This window comes from Phyllobates terribilis, unplaced genomic scaffold, assembly GCF_046119375.1.
Source record: "Phyllobates terribilis strain yellow unplaced genomic scaffold, ASM4611937v1 Scaffold_7__3_contigs__length_470593459, whole genome shotgun sequence".
In the NCBI taxonomy this organism is placed as follows: domain Eukaryota; kingdom Metazoa; phylum Chordata; class Amphibia; order Anura; family Dendrobatidae; genus Phyllobates; species Phyllobates terribilis.
Genome location: NW_027362767.1, coordinates 139,203,664 through 139,227,236, shown reverse-complemented (window position 1 = coordinate 139,227,236; position 23,573 = coordinate 139,203,664). Strand labels below are relative to the sequence as shown.

General features: G+C 50.4%; 1 protein-coding gene across 2 annotated transcripts in view; it reads right to left on the bottom strand.

Annotated features, from left to right (window-relative positions):
* LOC141153973 (NACHT, LRR and PYD domains-containing protein 3-like) overlaps positions 1-10,512 on the bottom strand; it is a 178,229-nt gene extending 167,717 nt beyond the window's left edge. For both annotated transcript variants that reach the window (XM_073639302.1, XM_073639301.1), the window contains exons 1-3: positions 10,392-10,512; positions 5,899-6,065; positions 5,481-5,652 (exon numbers count right to left, since the gene is read on the bottom strand). In XM_073639302.1, the coding sequence (XP_073495403.1) occupies positions 5,481-5,652; positions 5,899-6,065; positions 10,392-10,428 (376 nt within the window). In that variant the 5' untranslated portion in view covers positions 10,429-10,512. The remainder of the gene's footprint in view (positions 1-5,480; positions 5,653-5,898; positions 6,066-10,391) is intronic.
* Between the last annotated feature and the right edge of the window lie 13,061 nt (positions 10,513-23,573).

Genomic DNA, 23,573 nt, shown 5'->3' with positions numbered 1-23,573 from the left:
CTCAGCATGTAAATCCCTGCTACTACAAGAACTGTGTTCTTTGTGTTAACATTTTTGCTTTGTTTACCTGTTTTGCCCAGCGGGCTGTGTTTATTTTCACGGACTAAAGGTTGGTATATGCCACATTATAATAAACCAACCAAAGATTTAAAGAGAAGGCGTACCTGTGTCTACCTCCATGTGCAGCCGGGTGAGCGATCTACCACAGGTGGTGGAGAATGAGGGCAAGATCCCCAGGAGGCACGTGTAACGGCTGAGGACAAACCGCATGTCCTGGGTAAAGGCGGCCATAAGCCAGGAAACGAAGATAGACAGTATGGAGGACCTGGTTAAGCATCTAGTGCTAGCCCAGCAGGAGACAAGTTCAACAGAAGAGAAGCTTCACGGCACCTTTGCTCCTCTTCTCCCCCGCAACCCTTCGGGGTCTCCGTCCTATACCGCACACTGACATGTCCCTCTTTTACCAGTAAAGGACATATTTTAAGAAGATTTGGTGAGTGCTACCTCCATGTCTTTTCCACTTTTCCAGCAGGAGACAAGCAGGCTACTATTGCAGCAGATCCACCAACAGCAGTAGCATCAACAAGACCAGCTCCCACAACAACAGCAGCTGATGGAATTGTGCGCAGAGGCGGTAAGCGAAAGGCTGACAGCCCCTCCCCATGTCCAGGTGATGACTCGAGCGTCTGGAAAGCAGTAAGAAAAGCTATGCAAAAATTGACCCCGGGCGATGATGTGGAGGCATTTTTGACTGTGTTTTAGCAAGTAGCAGAGCGGAAGAAGATAACGCCGGAGCAGTGGTCAGAAGTGCTAGCCCCCTATCTGACTGGTGAGCCCCAGAAAGCTTATCACGACCTGACCTTGCAAGATGCCCAGGAGTATATTATACTTAAAACTGAAATACTGGCAGGTGATGGAGTGACTATGTCAGTTAGAGCCCAAAGGGTTCACCACTGGGTGTATTATGGTGATAAACCCCCTCGCTCCCAAATGTTTGACCTTCTGCATCTTGTGCAGAAGTGGTTGCAGCCGGAGTCTTCCACTCCAGCCCAGATGGTGAAGCAGGTTGTCATGGACAGGTTTGTGCACTCCCTACCTAGGTCAGTGCAGACCTGGGTTGCCCAGGTAGACCCCTGGAATGCGGATGACCTGGTCGACCTTGTAGAAAGATACCAAGTGGTCGAGAGGTCCCTAAGGAAGCCAGGATGTGCTGCATCCCTATACTGGGGTACTCAGGGGGAGCCAGAGTCCCAAAAGAGGGGGAGCAGAGCCACGACTGGGGGAAGTCCAAGGTCCCAAGGGGTTGATGAGGGGTTGTCAATGGCCGCCGCTGGGAAAGACATGATCTGCTGTTGGTGTCGCAGTCCTGGACACATAGCTGCCTGTTGTCCTATATCCTCTGAGCAGATGGACTGCAGCGTAGGAAGACACTGCTCATACTATGCCTACCCTGCCTGCATTGTGGACTATGAGGGGCCCCAGTACTGTCCCGTAACCATAAATGGAGTATTAGTGTCGGGACTCCTGGACTCAGGAAGTTTGGTGACCCTGGTAAAGCCCACACTCCCCCACCAGTTGATCCCAGGGAAGTACGTGGGCATCCGCTGTATCCACGGGGACGCCAAGGCTACCCTGTCACCCAAGTGACAATAAAAACTAACTATGGGGCTGAGACCCATGAGGTTGGGGTGGTTGAGGGCCTGCTACACCCGGTAATAATCGGGCGGGACTTCAGACTGTTCTGGGATTTGTGCGGAAAGGCGGGGGTGCCCACTGACTCAGGTAAGAGCCAATTCATCAATGTAGAATCATCTTTGCAGTCGGAGGCGGAAGAGTTTCCCTTGTGTGTCATTGCTTGCGACGAGACCATGACCCATAAGAATGAGATTCCAGAATTGAGGGTCTCTGGAGGGAATTTTGGGACTGCTCAAATGGAGGACCTTATGTTAAAAGGGGCATGGGACAATGTGACTGTGATAAATGGGGTCGCCCAAGAGCCGGGGACTGACACCAGGTTTCCTTATTTTGCAGTTAATGAGGATTTGCTATATCGGGTCACTAAACAGAGAGGGGAAGTGTTAGAGCAGCTGTTGGTAAAAGGACCCTATAGGCGTGGGGTGCTAGACCTAGCCCATTCTCATTTCTTGAGGGGCATCTGGGCATAGACAAAACCCATGAGCTGATCCTTCAAAGGTTTTACTGGCCTGGGTGTCTCAGAGAGGTGGTTAATTATTGTTGGTCCTGTCCTACGTGCCAGCTAATTGCTCCCATGTCCCACTCCCATAGTCCTCTGGTCCCATTACCCATTATAGAGGTTCCGTTTGACCGCATTGCTATGGACCTGGTAGGGCCCTTAGTTAAGTCCGCCAGGGGTCACCAATACATCCTGGTGGTGCTGGACTAAGCAACATGGTACCCGGAGTCGGTGACATTGAGAAACTACTCTGCCCGGAGTATAGCATGTGTACTAGTCTATATTTTCTCCCGAACTGGCCTGCGAGGGAGATCCTGATGGACCAAGGAACTCCGTTCATGTCGAGAGTGATGAGGGAGTTGTGCAAAGCTTTGCAGATTACCCAACTTCGGACATCGGTGTACCATCCGCAGACGGACGGCCTGGTTGAGCGATTCAACAAGACCCTAAAGTCTATGCTTAAAAAGGTTGTGGAGAAGGATGGCTGAGACTGGGATTGCCTACTCCCCTAACTGCTATTCTCCATTAGGGAAGTTCCCCAGGCCTCTACGGGGTTCTAACCCTTCGAGTTGCTTTATGGACGGCACCCTCGGGGACTATTGGATATTGCAAAAGAAACCTGGGAAGCTGAGGTAACACCCCACCGAAGTGTCATCGAGCATGTGGCCCAGATGCAAGTCCGGATTGCGAGGGTAATGCCGATTGTAAGAGAAAGCCTCCTTCAAGCACAAGAGGCCCAGACAGGGTCTACAATCGGTCAGTGAGGCTGAGGCAGTTTAGCCCTGGAGACTGGGTATTGGTGCTGATCCCCACGGTGGAAAGTAAATTCCTGGCTAAGTGACAAGGGCCATATGAGATGGTCAAAAAGTTGAGTGATGTCAACCACAAAGTCCACCAATCCAGGAAGAAGGAAGCCGTATCAGGTGTACCATGTTAATCTGCTCAAACCTTGGTGAGACAGGGAGCAGGTGGTAGCTACGTGCCTAGGGGCCCATCCGGAAGCCTGAGTCGAGGATGTCACAGTGGCAGGGACACTGTCACCGGCCCAGAAGCAACAGTGCCGAAGTGTTGCTCCAGCGGAAACAGGACCTGTTTTCAGAGCTGCCAGGTTGTACGCAGGTGGTCGAACACGAAATCTTGACAGAGTTGCATGTGAGGGTGAATCAAAGGCCGTATCAGATTCCTGAAGCCTGCTGCAAGGTGATATCCAAAGAGGTGAGGAGAATGTTGAGCCTGGGCGTCATTGAGGAGTCAAAAAACGGCTGGTCCAGCCCGATTGCCCTGGTGCCAAAGCCGGATGGAGAATGGCGGTTCTGTAATGACTACTGGAAGCTGAATGAGGTGTCATAATTCTACGCGTATCCAATGCCCTGCATTGATGAACTTATTGAGAGGCTAGGGTCAGCCAGATATATCACCACCCTGGACCTAACGAAACGGCCTTCTCTACTCCTGATGGGTGCTTTCAGCAAACCAGGATGCCGCAGGGAACCCCAGCTATCTTCCAGAGGGCCATTGAACGGATACTAGCCTCTTACAAGAAGTACTCCTCAGCTTACCTGAATGACATCGTAATATTCAGCCCGGATTGGGAAAGTCATTTACAGAAGGTCTAGGCAGTACTGGATGCGCTAAGGAAGGCAGGGTTTACGATAAACCCAAAGAAGTGCACCAATGGGAAGGAAGAGGCAAAATACTTGGGCTACGTCGTCGGAAGGGGCGAAATAAAGCCGCAAGTAAATAAGGTGGAGGCTATCCAATACTGGCCGCAACCGAACTCCAAGAAGCAAGTTGGGGCGTTTCTGGGAATTGTGGGGTATTATTGGCGATTTATACCAAATTTTGCCATGTTAGCCGCCCCCCTGATTGATCTTCTTAAGGTCACGAAGACATTGATGGCCAAATGGTCCTCGGAAGCGGAGATGGCATTCCAGGAGTTGAAACTCACCCTATGTGGACAGTCAGTCTTAGTCGCACCTGACTTCACTAAGGAGTTCGTGGTGCAGACAGACGCCTTCAAGGACGGTTTGGGAGATGTGTTGTCCCAGGAAATAGATAGGGATGAACATCCAGTCCTGTTCCTGAGTAGGAAACTCTCTTCCTGTTAAAAGAATTACGCCATCGTAGAGAAGGAGTGCTCAAATGGGCCATTGAGACCCTAAGATACTACCTGTTAGGCCGAAAGTTCAGGCTAGTGTCCGATCATGCGCCCCTGAGATGGATGAGGAAAAGGAAAGAGAAGAATGCCTGGCTGACTAGGTGGTTCCTACCAGTCCAAGACTTTAATTTTCATGTAGAGCACAGGCCCGGAAAACATGGAAAAGCAGATACCTTGTCCAGACTTCCCTGTTTAGCGAGTGAAGGTGCCAAAACCCCCGGCTTTGTGCAGGGGAGGGGGATATGTGACAAAGTCACTGGTAAAGTGCTGGAGGGGGATATATGTTTCCCTGAGGCTGTTAGCTTCAATGAACTAAAACCATTAAGTTTCCTCCAGCATGTTGTTTGTTGAGAGGGGTTAAGTCCATTTGTAAAGGGAGTGTTTTTTGTGAATGACCATTGTGAAGAGTGTGAGGTCATTCACCATATCCCCACCTCAGGGTGTGGTCTGGGGAAGTTTAAATACTTGGCCAGCTGAGGCATTCAGAGTTTGGAGTCTGGAAAAGTTAGCTCCAGAAGGGAGCTTGTGTTTGTTCCTGAACCATGTGGAGTTGCTGAACTCTCAGCAGGTGAATCCCTGCTACTTCAAGAATTGTGTTCTTTGTGTTACCAGTTTTGCTTTGCTTTCCTATATTGCCCATTTTGTGTTTATTTTCAAGGACTAAAGGTTGGTATATGCCACATTATAATAAACCAACCAAAGATTTAAAGAGACCTGTACCTAGCTACCTTATATGCTCCTCACCCAAGTGCCTCCAAGACTTCTCCTGTGTATTCCCCATCGTCTGGAATTCTGTTCTCCAACACGTCCGATTATCCGCCACATTTGGAAGTTTCAGACGGAACTTGAAAACCCATCTTTTCAAGAAGCTTACAGCCTGCAATGACCCCGCTGCCACCTCACCACCACCGGAGCTGCCGCAACCCCTCCAACCTACCGTCTCCTTCCCCATTATCCTGTAGAATTTAAACCTTCAAGGGCAGGGCCCTATCCCCTCTGTACCAGTCTATCATTGTTAGTTTGTTCTCTGTAATCTATATTTGTATCTTGTACGTAACCCCTTCTCATGTACACTACCATGGAATCAATGGTGCTATATAAATAAATAATAATACTACACAATGATACCTCTGTGACGGAGCTCATCCAGTACAGCATCCAGACCTGATGAATCATGACTTCTGCATAAGACAAAGAGACTGACCCACAATCCGATCACCGCTTCTCTCCCGCCATTAAAAATATCCTGTAGTAATGTCCAGGCCAAGGATTTTCTATCATTTTCTAGACTTTTGTATTTCTGTAACACAAGTAAGATCACACATAAAGAAAAATAATAGTAAAGGGTTCACACAGTTATTTCAAGTCGAGCTTCTCTATAATGTGTTGGTCCAGAGGAAGATAAATATACAGAATAGTAACATGAAATTCCTTCCTGAATCTCTCAAACTCAACTTTCCTGGAGACACCAGGATGGTGACAAGGAGTAAACTGCTCCTATAACACAGAGGACACTTTTATACAGCACCGGCAATTCTTGTCTCACCTCAACATCAGGGATATTTCGGTGATGCAGTTCAGTCAAAAGTAATTGAGGATTCAAGTTTTGTATAATGTAGAATAGATCGTCCTGGAAATACTCAAACATCATCCTCACTGCATGATGTTCATACTGACAAAGCTGCCGGTGAAAATCCTGGGTCTCATCATCATCTAGGGAATGAAGGCGACACAAGAATGAAATAGTAGTAATATCAGGTTTATTCAGGAGAAAACAGGCCTCGCATTTAAGCTTTGGAGGTGTGATGTCTTCGGGTCTTAATAGGTTTTGTGCACCCGTGTTTTTCAGACTGATTCCTCTTCGAAAACCACCTGAAAAAGCGCTAAGCAAGTGCTCAAAAAATGAACATATGCATTTCTACATAAAAAACACTTCTGTTCATATGTTCAGTGTCAGGAACATCAGGGATTCGCGCGCACACGATCCCGATTACTTCACTACGTAGCTATCGGCAAGCGACCAGTGAGCGTATGGCGTACACACCTCCGGATTCCAGCGCATGCAATATGTGTATACCCCCCCGTACTGTCACTGCCAGCTTCACGATAGCCCAATTAATATTATTTGCTGCAACCACCGATCAATTTTAAAATATAATATAGGCCTGATCAGACGCCTGCTTTCTGGTAGCGTATATGGCTTCAGGGGAGGAACGATTACAGGACAAAAGAAACAGGACTATTAAATTTTATATTTAATCCAAAAGGGAGGCAGTGTTTATGAAAAATATATAAAAGGTTTTACAAAGGGAGACATTACAATACAGAATATACAGTTACACAAATAAAATGAGATTAAAGAGAACTTACTAAAAAGATCTCAGAGTCGATTCCGTTTAGCTGGAGGGGAGGCGCTCCAATTGACCGTTATCGAATGTGACCCGTACTATATGAAATATATACTCCCAGCATGAGTACTAACCCATCTTCGGCTGGGTTTTTTATGCCGAAGGGGGAACCTGCCCACACACCCCCTGTGATGACATCATGTGGGCTAGGCTCCAGCCTTCATATTTTTATTAAAATATCTAACATCCGCGATAACTTATTGCTGGGGTTGATCGCAGAAGCTTGCAAGTGACGCAATATTCTTTGTTACGAATTTACCTTCCTTAGAGACTACACATGGCATAACTGCAGTCCATTATTCTGGTACTTTTGCGCCACAGCTCACCGAAGAGGCTCACAGCTACAGAAAACTATGCATTTGTTCATTAGCTGACCCTGCTGCTAAAAATATGTGTCCCATTATTATCGGAAGTATAGAACTTCCGATATTCAATATTTTGTGTTGGCGCCGGCGATTCTGCAGATTTCTGTTAGCAAATGGGGGATGCCCTGGGGGTGAGAGAGAATTCTTTTGAAGCCAGGAACTGCATCTTTCTCACCTAGGTGTATATTTGTCACAGACAGGTGCCACTAGAAAATACACTCGTATGTTAATTGGGTTAGTAGCTCCCTTTGTACTAGCATTTGCCTATTAGCCACTTCTCCTGTGTGTGCTAATTTGCATAGAGAGCTCCTTAGATTTCCAGCTTTTCTAATCTGACAGATGATCATTAAGGGAGGGGGGAAGAGTGGTTTGGGAGAAATTCTTAATATTTCTATGATATTCAGTCTTTTGAACATCTGTTAATAGCTTCAAGATTGCCAAAAGAAGTGACCTGTTATTAAGGCATTTTCCACTCTGATGATGGGGGAAGGTTCAAGAGATGTCTTTTCAAGTGTTTTGCCAGTGTTGTTGCTTCAAAAATCACTAGTGGTTGATTGGAGTTTTAAAAAGTATGTATAAAAATGCATAAATAATAAAAAAATGATATCAGAGAATGAGGATCAAAGTAAATGACATAGCTCCCAACGTCCCAATTTCGGCGGGACTGTCCCGCTTTGAGGGCTTAGTCCCACGTTCCGTCATGGCTCAGCTGTTCTTGCGGCTGTGGAGGGTGGTGGGGCGGGTTGCGCCGGTGGAGCAGCGGGCACAGGTAGTAGCCGGCAGCTGCAGCTACCACATGTGCCCGCTGCTAAAGAAAATGAATATTCCTGTGGGAGTGGAGAAGAGTGAATAATTATTCTCTTTAGTAGTGGGCATGGAGGACAGGTGAGCCGCAGCAGGAGCCGCGGCCGTGCTGACAGTGCGCGCAGTTAAGGAGAATGACTATTCACTCTTCTCCATGCACATAGTCCTAGCGTGGAGAGGATTGAATATCCCCGCAGCTCACAGCAGTGTCTGAGGGTGCATGGCAATGATGTCATGTGCTGCTCAGGTGCTGAGATCAGCTACTGACAGGACGCAGGGTTGGAGCAGAGGAGAGGAAGGAAGGTGAGTAGAACTGTTTATTTTTTTCATGTGTGCAGTGATGGGGGGCCATGTATACCAGGATATGGGGGCTATGCATATCAGGATTGCGAATGAGAGGGCCATGCATACCAGGATTGGGGATGAGGGGGCCATGCATACCAGGATTGGGGATGAGGGGGCCATGCATACCAGGATTTGGGATGAGGGGGCCATGCATTCCAGGATTGGGGATGAGGGGGGCATGCATATCAGGATTGGGTCTGATGGGCCAAGCATACCAAGATTGGGGATGAGGGGCCATGCATTCCAGGATTGGGTCTGAGGGGGTGATGCATACCAGGATTGGGTCTGAGGGGGCCATGCATTCCAGGATTGGGTCTGAGGGGGCCATGCATTCCAGGATTGGGTCTGAGGGGGCCATGCATTCCAGGATTGGGTCTGAGGTGGCCATGCATTCCAGGATTGGGTCTGAGGGGGCCATGCATGCCAGGAATGGGGATGAGGGGGCCATGCATACCAGGAATGGGGATGAGGGCCGTCTGCTGAATGCCCCTCATTACCAGCGCCCCTCTGACAACTCCTCCTACCAGGGGAGAAAGAATTGGTAAATGGGCGTGGATTAAGGTGTGGCCAGGGTTGTGGCCAAAATTTTCCTGATTTGTCCCTCTTTCTCTTCTTCATAAGTTGGGAGGTATGGAATGATATTGTCATTAGACAATTTTGGAAATATTTGGAACTACATGGCATCATTAATTAACTTTGAGGGATATCCTGTGTCCCTGAAGTGGCGTTGCAGAATGGCCACCTGATTAACAAAGGTCTTGCCTGGTAGTAGCACATCCTCACTAGGTTAGCACACTACCTGATGCCTTTGTTTTGCCATTATTGCTTATTTCATAATGATATCTACCAGGGGTGAACATACAATTCATGGGGCCCCATAGCAGATATCTTAATTGAATCACCTTCCCTCATCCCAAAAAAAATGTAAATAATATTCAGCTGTAACACAGAAGAGAAAATCTCACAACTTTGCAGTCCTTAAAAAGCAAACTTGCTCCTATTGAAGGCCTTTAGTCTTCCCACTCTCTAAAATACCTCTTTCATTGCCCCATAAATTATGATTCCAACAAAAATTACCTCCCCTAAACACAGTATGGTACCCCCCACAGTGAACTGCACAATGAGCTGATCCTATAGTACCCACCACAAAGTATAATACACACATAGTGACCCCCAACACAGTATGATGTTCCCATAGTAACTCCAACATGGTATGATGGCCCCCACACACAGTATGAAGGCCCCCCCACACACTGTAGGATGGCCGAGACACTATGTTCCCACACAGTATAATAGCTCCCTACATAGCCCATCAAACAGTATAGTGGACCCCCACATAGCCCTGCTAACAGTATAATGGCCCCCCACATAGCCTTCCAAATAATATAATGACCCCACACATAGTCCTCCAAATAGTATAATGGCCCCCAGGATAGCCCTCCAAATTAAAGCCCTCCGAGATTAAAGGGATTGTCTAGGTTTGGGATGAAAGGGTTGGAGTAACTACAGACTTTTTAATCCTCACAGCGTGCACACCACACGCTGTCAGGATTGTCCGATGCCAACTTTCATGATTCTCCATTTTTGCATACATGTGGTCAAAGAATTACTCAATTTACTTGTATTGCGGTCACGACGTCTAGTTGGAATGTGGCAGGAAGTCTGCAAATCACATACTTGTAGTCACATAATCGCCCGGTCTCACCGCCAGCATCGGACTATCCTAACAGCGTGCGGTGCGCAGGCTGTGAAGATTCAAAAGTCTTCAGTCACATTGAATGACTGCAGACTTTCATCCCAAACCTGGACAACCCCTTTAAAGGCTCTTATATATTCTGAATGGCCACTTCATTAGAGTCCCCCATCTAGGAGCGCGTTGGACCACCTTTGACCTCAGAACTACAGCCATTCATCACGGCGTAGATTCCACTACATATAGAAATCAGGAATATTGCCGCATGCGGAGAGGATCGATGAATGGAGAAACTGACCTAAAGCAGAGAATCCGTGCAGCGACATTTCCTATGTACTGACCTAGGAGAGTCTGACCCTACATATACATCCGTCCTTATCAGGCCAAGTAATGGACATTGGGGTCACAAGAGTCTCTGTTTTACCTGTGTTTCCCCGCTCAGTCATCATCATCATCATCATGGCTGCATTTGTGAAGTCTCGAAAGTGAAAGTCCAGACACTGGTGTAGAATTACTTTCCAGCAAACGGAAAAAGGAAATGAGATTCAAGTAAGGACTTTAGACTTTAACCTTAAAGAGACTGTGTCAGCCCAAACAGAGTATACACAGTGCACAGCCTTGCAGGGGCTATAGACCCTATAGAAATCGCCCCTCTCCTGTTAGATTGCTAAAGCTGTGATTTCTATAAGGGCTGTATCCGCTATATGGCTGTATGCTGACACTATACTGTCAATTTGGGCTGAATAAAAATAGTGGTTTTACTGCAAGTCGCAGTGTAAAGGGCTGGTACAGAAGACTTTTTGGTTACACTCGATGATAATCAGTTGCAAAATACCAACTTTATTTCTTTAGCAGCTTCTTACTAAGCCCCAGAGGACCGTGCGATACACCATGGGTCCTTGAAGCATCACGTTTCGCCCAAGATGGCTTCCCCGCTTCGGTGGCACTTGTTTGGTTTCACCGATGACTTGTTGGGATTGTTCCCACACACCCCAGGCGCATTCACATGACAGCATTTTATGGTTCATATTCAGGCCCCAATTTGACATTTTACAGATTTTTCTGAAAATAAAAAAACCTTTTTTTTAAAAAAAAAAAAAAAAAATGTGTTTTGCGTCATCATGTCAAGAAACGTAACTTTCATTTTTCTGCAGCCGTGTGAGGTCGTGTTTGTTGGTAAGCTGTCGTTTACATTGAGCTGTCAGTCAGGGAGAGGAGGGTGAGACAGGGCAGGGAACAAGCAGTAAAAGTGCATGGATACGCCCCTAATGTACTTCCATCCTGATTTGCATATGGTTTCTATATGATTGCGCACGCCGGGCACATGAGATCGGATTTTGTGAATTGTGTATAGATGTAGGTACGAATCAATTACAGAGTGACACATTTTAAAATTTTCACACTGATGTGACCACTGGGTGTCGCTGCTGAGCTGCTCTCTGTGCTTCCCCCTCATCACACTGACAAGGCTGAAGTTTGTTTCTTATTCAACAGTTTCTTATTTGAAAACATTTTTTTTAAAAAGGTTTAATAACAAAAATAAAATACAATGTGGTGCGTAGTAGCCATAACGTGAATACAATGAAAAAAAATACAAAAATTATAAAAGTGGCACAAAAATGGGCCTCAAAGTGGGCATCAAAGTGTGTTTCTGAAAGGGTTAAATGAGTTTGGGCCACTGACCTCTCACTACAGACACCCAGAAAAGGATGCTGCTCATCAAATGCAGGTCACTCCAGCCTGGCCCAACCGGGTTCTGAGCATCAGAGCTGGTGACGCACCCCCTGGGCCATATTCTTTTAGGGGGAATATCCGGAGCCGGATCAGATGGGGGTTGTAGTCTTCCGAGTGGCTGTGACCCGGTCCGTGCCCAGGGTGTCAAACTCAGTTGTATGTGGCAGTCCTACAGATGTTATTAAGTTCTTTATTGTCGACTACGCCACCCGTTGTATTGCGGTCACTATGGCCGCCGCTGCAGCAGGGTCCGCTGAGGCTGATGGTGTAGGTGCAGCTTGTGATGGTATAACCCCCAACGGGTGGGGTATAGCCTCAGGGGGTCAGGTGCAGAGGATGGGGGTTGTGGTGGTGCAGCATAGATGTTAAAGGAAGACAGAGTCGGGTTATGCAGTTTAGGGTGTTTACTCACTGCTGATGTTCCGGTCACTCCAGCTTCAAGTGACCTCCCGAGCCGTGCTGCGTCCACCAGGTCCTGGATCCAGCCAACCCCCAAGCGAGTCCGGAGCGTGACCCTGAGCTCTCCTTCTGTCCTTTCTCTGGCCGTCCCCACTAGTGATCCACCCAGGTCCAGCTCCCTCGGGCCTTCTGTTGGGAGACCCTTGGCCTTGGGTTCCCTGACCCTCCACGTGGTATGCCTTCGGGGTGGATGTGGTGGGTGGCCGTGGCAGACGCTGCCCACGGCCTCCGGTCTCTGGCTGGGGTGTGTTTTTGCCCCCACCAGCTTGGGTTCCGGTACCCTGATGCCGACTCTTCACCCGTGGATTGGATTTGGGGTCTCAGAGTCCTCTCTTCTGTTTCCCCCTCTGGGTCTCTCTTTCTTCTCCTCTCTCACTCTGGCTCAGGCTTCTCTGCTCTGCTCTTCTGCTCTCCAACAGACTCTTTGCAAAAGGCTGACTCACTCCTCCTCTACAGCAGACTGACTGACCCTGTTCTTTGATGGTGCCCACCTTATATACACCCTCTATGTGTGAGCTCAGGTGACCAGCACCCAATGAGCTCCTATCTTTACCCAGGCTGCTCCCCCTATCTGCCCCTACACTACTTGGGATGTACCACCCCCCTCCCACTCCAGCCAGGAACAGACTCGGTCGTACCTGCACATTTCTAAGTGGGAGTACCGTTGGTCTGTTCCCCGGAAATGGGATGTGTGTAGTGCATGCAGCCTACCGAGCTCAGGTCCACACTCCATCCTTACCCGGGAGTGGAATATCACACCTCTGGGTTGAGGTGCAATACCCCTGTAGCAGCCGAATCCTCAGGGTGCTACATTCCCCCCTGGTAAATCACAGCACGTCCTCGGGCTGTAAGACATAAACAACACCAAAACATACAAAATTTTTTTTTTTTTATATCAACAACATCGTATAAACATATAAAATAACATACATTAGCAGCAAAACATTCTTATAAAACATTCTCGTCGCCTCTGGCTCCTCCTCCGGTCACTGTGCAACGTGTGACCGGGTAAAGTGCGACAGTCTCTCTAGAAAACTGGTTTTCCTATAAAACCGGTAGGGGGCGCTTTAGGACGCGCAACTATATACAAGGAATGGTGGCCGCTCTCAGTCCTCGGCCAGGTATTAGGGAGGAATGACCGCTCTCAGTCCTCGGTCAGTGGGATTTAGGGAAATACGGGTAACAGTTCACACATGCTGGTCCCAACGGGGACTATATTAGCAACAGCAACAGTTTCAGTTTCAGTTTCACGGTTTCAGTTTACGGTTTCAGTTTACGGTGCCCCGACGGGCAACTATATACAGCTTCTGCTTCGCTGTCCTTAGCGACGGCGTCCTCCTGCTCTTGCTTTATGGTTACCTTTGGCTTCAGACCCGTCCGGGTCCTCTTGCTCTTCCTCCTCACACCGCAGCTCTTCCTCCGTCAGGCGATGCACATGGAGGGCGTAGGGACCTTTGGCACACTTGTGCCGGGTGAAGGTGACCTCGTCCCCGATGTAAAGGTCACGACCTCTGTGTCCCTCCGGTAGGTGGGACTCAACGTCTCTCCTGGTTACGAAGACGTCGCCTAGGGTGTGGTGGTCTCGGATGAAGCCCCACCCATGCTGCAGGTTAAACTTTATCACAGTCCCGGTGGTGCGGGGACTATGCGCTGCACGGGGGTCTCTCCTGGCTCGGCTCTTCTGCTCCGCGCTCCTTACTTGAGCTTGCTGTTCCCGGACCCGCCTCTCTCTCCGCTCCCTCTCGAAGTCCTCGAGCTGTTGGCGGCAGCACTCAGCACGCTCCGCTGCAGCTGCCCGAGTTTCTTGAGTGAACCCCATAAGATCTTCTCCGGTGGGGTCCCACTCAAACTGCGCTTCCGCTAGCGGGGGCGAGATCCTCTTCACGGGCTTTGGAGCCGGGATCAGGGGTTCATCCAGGGGTCTCTCTCTCCGGAGTCGGGGATGGTGGAACTCCGGTGGCCATATAAATGGCTGCCCATCCGGGCACGTATGCTGGGCGTACAGGTCTTCTCCCAGATGCGGCACTTTTGGTCTTATGGGCGCGGTGGTGGTGGCGCCCGGGTTGCCCGGGCTTGCGGCCAGGCCTGGGGTATCTGGAAGGTAAAGGGCACCGTAAGGACGGCGGCGCCCTGGGCTACTTGGCCCTGCGACCAGGCCGGGGGCTCCGCGGAGGTAGGGGGCGCTGTTGGTACTGCGGCGCCCGGGAGTACTAGGCCTTGCGACCAGGCTGGTGGTACTTCCTGCTTGGTCACGCTCGGGGTCGAGGCGTGTGACGTCACAGGGGTCGCGGCTCCCGTTTGAGGCCTAGTCTGCGGCGGTGACGTTGCAGCGACGGGCACGGCAGGATAGACTTCGGGCTCTGCGACGGGGAGCTGGGGCAGGTACGCGGTTTCCCGGTCTGGGGTATAGACGTCCCCTTTACCTGCCTCCACTCGTTCGGCTCCCTTCTCGGCGCCGTCTCCGGCCTTCAGTCCTCCCGCGCCATCCTCAGAGGCGGTCTGTCTCCTTGTCTCGGGTGGCGTGCTCCTCTGACGGGTCTCGGTCTGCTGGGCCATCTCACGGCTCCACTCCGCCAACGTCTCTCGCTGCACCCGGGCCATCCTCCTTGCGAGGCCCTCCAGAGCGGTCTGTGCACACTCCCGGTCTCGGGGAAGCTGTGCTAGGACCTCCACTAGGCCTAGTGGGGTCGTTGTTTCCAGCAGGCTCCTGACCAACGGGTCGGTGCTGCTCTGCTCTCCTACAGTCGTCTCCAGCAGGCTCCTGGCCAGCGGGCCGGTGCTGCTCTGCTCTCCCTCCTCGGTTTCTAGCAGGCTCCTGGCCAACGGGCCGGTGCTGCTCTGCTTTCTCGCCATCTCCGGGTAAGCTCCTCCGATATTCTTCTCCAGGCTTCTTGCCTCCGGGTGCGCTCGCTCCAGACTGCTCCAAGCGGCACCCATCTTTGTTCTCTCCTTTCGTCTCCTCCCCCCTCGAGGGCGGTCCCGGGGCCACTTGGTGACTGTCAGCTCCAGGGGCAGTTCTTTCACGCTGACAGACACCTCTAGCATCACAGTCTCTGTTGGTGGGGGCGGTTTCCACTTTTGGCGCCATTTTCGGTCCTGGCCCACGATGGGAGGTGGCCTCTCGCCACCCTCTGGCACGCCCATAATGGCGTCCGCTCTTCCAAGGCGGGAAACCTTTGGAAATGGCGGGAATCGCTTCCCAGTGGCGGGAAACTCTGCAGATGGCGGGAAAAAGCTGTTAATGGCGGACAACCGGCGGGAATCGACTGGTGATGGGGTCCGATGGCGGGGACCCTCCGGAACCGGCAGGAGACTTCTTTTTGAGGTAAACTCATTCTTTTCTTCAGGCACGCAGTACCCGGGTGTTGCGGGCACGTAATCCTGCCGACTACGCCAAAGTTGACGCACCCCCTGGGCCATATTCTTTTAGGGGGAATATCCGGAGCCGGATCAGATGGGGGTTGTAGTCTTCCGAGTGGCTGTGACCCGGTCCGTGCCCAGGGTGTCAAACTCAGTTGTATGTGGCAGTCCTACAGATGTTATTAAGTTCTTTATTGTCGACTACGCCACCCGTTGTATTGCGGTCACTATGGCCGCCGCTGCAGCAGGGTCCGCTGAGGCTGATGGTGTAGGTGCAGCTTGTGATGGTATAACCCCCAACGGGTGGGGTATAGCCTCAGGGGGTCAGGTGCAGAGGATGGGGGTTGTGGTGGTGCAGCATAGGTGTTAAATGAAGACAGAGTCGGGTTATGCAGTTTAGGGTGTTTACTCACTGCTGATGTTCCGGTCACTCCAGCTTCAAGTGACCTCCCGAGCCGTGCTGCATCCACCAGGTCCTGGATCCAGCCAACCCCCAAGCGAGTCCGGAGCGTGACCCTGAGCTCTCCTTCTGTCCTTTCTCTGGCCGTCCCCACTAGTGATCCACCCAGGTCCAGCTCCCTCGGGCCTTCTGTTGGGAGACCCTTGGCCTTGGGTTCCCTGACCCTCCACGTGGTATGCCTTCGGGGTGGATGTGGTGGGTGGCCGTGGCAGACGCTGCCCACGGCCTCCGGTCTCTGGCTGGGGTGTGTTTTTGCCCCCACCAGCTTGGGTTCCGGTACCCTGATGCCGACTCTTCACCCGTGGATTGGATTTGGGGTCTCAGAGTCCTCTCTTCTGTTTCCCCCTCTGGGTCTCTCTTTCTTCTCCTCTCTCACTCTGGCTCAGGCTTCTCTGCTCTGCTCTTCTGCTCTCCAACAGACTCTTTGCAAAAGGCTGACTCACTCCTCCTCTACAGCAGACTGACTGACCCTGTTCTTTGATGGTGCCCACCTTATATACACCCTCTATGTGTGAGCTCAGGTGACCAGCACCCAATGAGCTCCTATCTTTACCCTGGCTGCTCCCCCTATCTGCCCCTACACTACTTGGGATGTACCACCCCCCTCCCACTCCAGCCAGGAACAGACTCGGTCGTACCTGCACATTTCTAAGTGGGAGTACCGTTGGTCTGTTCCCCGGAAATGGGATGTGTGTAGTGCATGCAGCCTACCGAGCTCAGGTCCACACTCCATCCTTACCCGGGAGTGGAATATCACACCTCTGGGTTGAGGTGCAATACCCCTGTAGCAGCCGAATCCTCAGGGTGCTACACTGGCATCATAGTGGGCAAATTGCAACTTTGTACTTATTTGAATTTGAGTTACTGGTTTGTTTTAAGAGTTAAAGAGGTTGTCCACTACTTTTACATTGATGACCCATCCTTAGACTAGGTCATCAATGTCTGATCGTCCGGGGTCAGACACCCACCATCCCCGCCTATCAGCTGTTATCAATGTTAGCGGTGGCCACTGGCCAGACATACTCACTTGCCGGGCTGCTCCGTCTTCTGATAGTGACCGGCGGAGGGTACTACATATCCGCCTCCTATCGATTTGAATAGGAGGCAGATGTGCCGTACCAAGCCCCGGCCACTACCAGAAGACAGAGCAGTTCAACAAGTGAGCACTTCTGGCCGGCGGCGCCTGCCGCCATCGATAACAGCTGATCAGCGGGGGTGCAGGGTGGTGGTCCCCGGCCGATCAGACATTGATGACCTATTCTAATGATAGGTCATCAATATAAAAGTAGTGGACAACCTCTTTAACTCTTAAAGGAATTGATGACCTATCGTGATGATAAGCCATCAATGCAAAAGTAGTGGACAACTGTAGCACCCCGAGGGTTCAGTTGCTACAGAGGTATTGCATCTCACCCAGATGTGCGATATCTCACTTCCAGGTAAGGATGGAGTGTGGCTCAGGACCCTAACACCCACATGCACTACACCACATTTCCGGGGGACAGCTCGACGGTGCTCCCATTAGTTATGCAGGCACGAGTGAGCATGTCCCTGGCTGGAGTGGGGGGAGGGAACACCTAGAGAAGGGAACCCGGTAGTGTGTGCGTGGGGGAAGTAGATCCTGGGTGCACTCTGTACAGGAGTATAAAGGGAGGCACCATCTTGGAAAGGGAGTGAGTTGAGAGAGGAGAAGACAGGGAGCAGAGCTGCTTTATGGGCTCTGCTCCACAGGCAGGCCCTGTCAGGAGGCCTGAGCCTGGAGGAGGGAAGAAGGAGGAAGAGGAGCAGACTGGGCTCCAGGAAGGACAGAGGGGACCCCAGGGGTGTGGACTGGCTGGTAGCCACCACACGCCCGCCGCTACCTGAGTAGGGGGGTCAGGTCAAGAAGATGGGAACCGGATCCCAAATTAGTGGAGGAGAGAAACTACCCTCAACTAAGAACCGGAGGCTGCGACATTACATGTGGAGCAGCCCCTCACCACACCCGCTAGAAAGGCACCACATAGGACCTGGGAAACGCAGGCCAACGTTTGCCCACCAAGAAGGTCCGAGGCAGCTGGACATAAGCGTGGTCACTAGTGGGGTTGAAGACCAGAGACAGGGGACATAAAGGGGGTCCTGCAAAGCACTCCAGAAAGACCTGGGAGTTAACCGAGCCCCTCACCTGGTGAGCACAGCGCGACACAGGCGGCCACCTCTGCAGCGGTGGCCTGGAGCAGTAACCGAGTAACCGTGAGTAAAGACCCTGAACTGCACCACCAAGACTCCGAGTTGTCTTTGTTGCGCTCGTGTACCACCATCACCCCCATCATCTATCCCTGCTGCCCTGAGGCCATACCCCTCCCGTTGGGGGTTATACCACCACGCTGCACATCCTCATACACCTGGCCTCAGTGGACTGTTCTGCAGCGGCGGCTTCAAAGCCGCACTCAACGGGTGGCGTAGTCGATCAAGTTAACATCTACTGCTATAGACTGCCACTTAGTCTGACTCCCTGGGCACGGACCGGATCACCGCCACGAGACTACAACCCTAAAGAGATCCTGCTCCGGGTAAGCTCCCGCGTGCGCAACGCAGCGCGACACAGGCCCAGGGGCGCGTCACAACCTCTCTAAATGACTTTGGGCTGCTGATCTCACACTGCCCCCACACAGATAGTGATGCCCTATATAAAGATTAGCTCATGGCATTATTATATTAGATTAAAATGTGAATAATTAAATATATATTGTGACAAACTCAATGGCAATGTACTAGAGGGAAGATAGGTAGCACTAAGGTTGTTAACTTCAGTAATATAAACCTAGGAAAAATCATCCAGCACACTAAGTAGTGAGAGGGGTTAATCAGCCATGTTTAGTGCTTGGATGAGTGAACACCTGTAGAGTGGGAGGAGTCCAGAGGATAAATACCCAGCTTTCTAGAGCATTTGAGTGTGGGTGGACCTGGAGGTGCAAGATTTGGAGTTGTGATTTTGTGTTAAGGAAAACTGGACGTATGGATATTGCAGATCTCCTGGATTGAATGTCCTTTGCTAAAGGACATGGAATCTGGACTCCAAGCCAAGTGGGCTAACCAGCACTATGGTATGGACTTGATACTTTATGTTTTACCTTGTGCTGGACAAAGGCTGTATTTACGTTTTCTGGTGACGTGGTTTATGAGGATTGCAATAAACCAAGCAGAAGATTTAAAGAGACAATGTTCCTGTGTCTACCTCTATGTGCAGCTGAGTGAGACGATCTACCACAGTATATAAAATGAGGGCTGGCACTCAGTATGCAGTCTATACATTAAACCGATATAGGAAAAAAGAGCCATATTTATATATAAAATATATAATCTCCATATCAGTATCAATATAATAGAGCACAAATGGGATAAAGGCACCAGAGAAAGAGCCCCCAATAGTAACACTGTATAAGGAGCAGTACACTACATACAATGAGATAATGAGGCATCTCTGAGGTTGTTACACTCACAGGGAAAAACGTGTCTAGTGTCCAAAAGATTGATAAATATGGAATATATTGGACTGGTGAATGGGTTGTGTGAAAACCAGTTCACTATATCAGCAGCTCTTGCAGGTCATAATGTTCACAGATGAATCAGTGTGTGAATGATCTGAGTAATGTGCCACATTGACAGTGAATGTGTTACCTGCGATTCTTGGAGTAATTCACACCTAGTGAATTGACTGACTAAATGCCACGTGAAAGGTAAGTGATAGATGGGACACTGATAGATATCAGCCAAGTGGAGCAAAACAGTGTTACTGGTTCACTGGCATAAGCTCATTTCCAGCTGACATGCTGTGGGGGTTGTAGCATAGCTGGGAAGGACAGGGTTAAATCCCAGCTCTGCAGGGTCTTGAATAGATGCACCTGACTCGCCCCCTGGGCCGTGGGGTACTCGGAACCGGGCAATAGGGAGACGATGGGGGTAGTAGTGGCGACCCGATCCCGTGGCTCAGGGCGGTCAGACCAGTGGTAGTCCCTTTATAAGTTTTAAGTGATGTCCGACTACGCCACCCGTGGATTGCGCTGCAGGGCAGACCGCTGGGGCCGATGATGTGTGCAGCTGGGATGGTGTGACTCCCCACGGGAAGAGTGCGGCCCCAGGGCAGTGTAGTGGATGGTGGGAGTGATGGTGGTGAGAGTTCCAGTACCGGTGGTGCCGGAGGAGCGAAAAAGCACACAGACAACGTACTGCAGTCCAGGGTCTTTACTCACGGTTAATATCCTAGTCACTTCAGCTGGCAATGACTGCCCGAGCCGTGCTGCGTCCACTAGGTGAGGGGCTCGGTCAACTCCCAGGCAGCTCAGGAATATGGCTCAGGACCCCCTTCAATCCTTCCTCTGGCCTGCCTCACCAGTGACCCACTTTTGTCCAGCTGCCGCGAACTTGTGCGGGTAAACGTGGATCCCATTCCCCGCTGTTCTATATGGTGCCTTCCTAGCAGGTTTAATGAGGTGTCGCACCAATAAATGATCACGACGTCCGGTCTTTGGCTGAGGGTAGTTTCTCCTCCACCAACTTGGGATCCGGCACCCTTAATCTGCCTGACCCTTCACCCTGTATTCTCGTGGGTTCTTAGGGTCCCTTCTTCCTTCTTGTTCCTGAGCCCTTCTGTTTCTTTCTCTTCTTTTCCCTTCTCTGTTCCTCCTTCTTCTCCTTTCTCGTGGAGCTGGGCTGAGAAGTAATCCCAGCTCCCCTTCACCTCCTCTCTCTCTCCACTCTCCTCCTCGGCCTCTCTCTAGGCCCACTCTGGAGTAAAGCTCCTACAGAGCCTCTACTCCCTGTCTTCTCCTCTCTCTGCACAGACTGAACTGACTGTCCTAAGATGGTGCCCACCTTTTATACCTCTCTCTAGCCATGAGCCCAGGTGACCAGCAACCAATGGGCTCCTACCTACGCTCAGGAACCAACCCCTATCTGCTCCTACATCACTGGGTATTCCTCCCCCCTCCCCACTCCAGCCAGGGACATGGTCTGTCGTACCTGCATTTTTGTCTAATGGGAGTACCGTTGAGCTGTCCCTCGGAAATGGGGTGAGTGTGCTGTATGCAGCTAACTGAGCCCTGGTCCATACTCCATCCTCACCCGGGAGTGGAATATCACACCTCTGGCAGAGGTGCAATACCCCTGTAGCGGCCGAGCCCTCGGGGGGCTACACACCTGCAGGGTTTCTCTAAGAAGTAGGAAGTAGATTCATTGTGTGGCAGTCTCCTGAGAAAGTGTCAGCCAGCTGGATGTTGAACAGAGGTGAGTGTGCTACTGATGAGTGTCCAGCCAAAATGTGAGCTGTAGCGGGGAGAGAGATATGCTAAGCAGTCTGTGAGAGCTGCAGAGAACCGTTTGGAAGCTGCAGCCTGTTCAGTGTGAACTGTGCCCGGAGTTGAATACTTCTGTTTGGTGCTGGAAGCTGCTAGAGCTCGGGATGAAGGGGATACTGGTGGGATTCGGCCTCTCCTGTGTATGAAATTTGCTCTGGGAGAAAGGACTGTAATCTGCTCGGGTGAGTGTGCACGACATATGTGGCTCAGCCGTGTATGAGTAGCCAGGCTCTGTTTAGTTCGGACCAGGACAAGGCTAAGGATTTATGTTTATGATTTTGTTTTGGTGCTGGGCAATCTGTGGAAAGCAATAAAAACTGCACATGTTTGGACCAAAACTACATTGCCTGTGTGAATGCTACCTACGACCTAATGTCTACCAGAGAGAGTGAAATTTTACGGGTGTAAATGCTGAGTGGAGCACTGGTAATGACCGCTGGTTCTGATAATGTAACTGCTGTGAGGGGTGAACATTGTTCCCTGCACAAAGCAGTGTATCAGGGGGTGTCTGTCCCCCAATTGTGCTGTCCCAGTACTGATCGCCAGAACAAGCCCAACATACGTTGCGCTAGATTACTGGCTTCTTCTTAGGGACTGAGCCAGTGATACAGAACGCTTATAAATGGCCTCTCTGATGATGGAAAGCTGTCAGGGCTGATTTTTTGGGATTCGATCCGGTGACCTCTTGCTCCGTAGTCGGTTCTCCTACCTGCTGAGTTATTGCCTTCTTCTTCTTCTTACTTGTCCTAAAGCTCTTGGTTCCTATTGCCTTTATTTTTCCTTCCTGAGTTTTTTCCTCTTCAGGTGTTTCACATTGTTCCGTTTTGGTTGCCCTATAACAGTCTGGATTGGGCTCGACATTTTCTCCTTATTTTCCTTTCCTGCACTTCCTTGCTGGCTACAGTGGCATGTAAAAGTTTGTGCACCCCTGGTCAAAATTACTGTTGTTGTTAACAGTGAAGCAAGTTGAAGATGAAATGATCTTTAAAAGGCCCAAAGTTAAAGATGGCGCATTTCCTTTGTATTTTAGGTAAAAAATATATATACTGTAATTTTTTTTTATTTTAAAAATTACAAAAAGGGAAATGGGCCGATGCAAAAGTTTGGGCACCCTTGGAGATTTGTGTGCTCAGATAACTTTGACCAAGATTTCAGACTTTACTTAGCTTGCTAGGGTTATGGCTCTTTCACTATCATCGTTAGGATAGGTCAGGTGATGCAAATTTTCCAGCTTTATAAAAATCCAATCTCCTCTAACCTTGTGCCAAAAAGCAACAGACATGGGTTCTTCTAAGCAGCTGCCTAGCACTCTGAAAATGATGGAGGCCCACAAATCAAGAGAAGGCTATAAGATGATAGAAAAGCGTTTTCAAGTTGCCCTTTCCTCACTTCGAAATGTAATTATAAATGGCAGTTACCAGGAACAGTGGAGGTCAAGACAAGGTCTGGAAGACCAAGCAAAATTTCAGTGAGAGCTACCCATAGGCAGGCTCGGACTGGGGCACCGGGACACTGGGGCCCTGAGGTGCAGGGGGGGGCCTTGCAGTGCGGCTGATGAGAGCAATCTGACCTGCTTCTCGGATCCCCAGGCTCTGGGGGGCCCATGGCCAGATTGCCCTCATAGTGTGCGGTGGGCAGGGAGCGATCCCTCCAGCTCCGCTGCAGACAGGAGGAAAATGGCAGCGGAGCAGAGGGTTCCGTCCTCTGCTTTCTGCCCGGCGCTTTCTCCCTGACACAGGCTCGCGCTGCTTGATGACGTCTGCATGCAGCGCGGGCCTGTGTCAGGGAGAAAGTTGCAGACAATGACAATGCTGCGGGGGACCGGGCTGAGAGGTAAGTGTTGTTGTTTTTTGTTTTTTAACTAATACACTGGGGTCTGGGGATGAGTGAGAGCAATGATGGAGAAGGTGGGGGAGATAGGGCAATGATGATGATGATTGAGGAGGTGGGGGGGAGATATGGCAATGATGATGATGATGGAGGAGGTGAGAGGGAGATATGGCAATGATGATGATGGGGGAGGTGGGGGAGATATGGCAATGATGATGATGGAGGAAGTGGGGGGATATGGCAATGATGATGATGGAGGAGGTGGGGGGGACATGGCAATGATGATGATGGAGGAGGTGGGGGGATATGGCAATGATGGAAGAGGTGGTTGAAATACGGCAATGATGATGGAAGAGGTGGGGAAGATATGGCAATGATGGAGGAGGTGGGGTAGATATGGCAATGATGATGGAGGTGGGGGGAGATT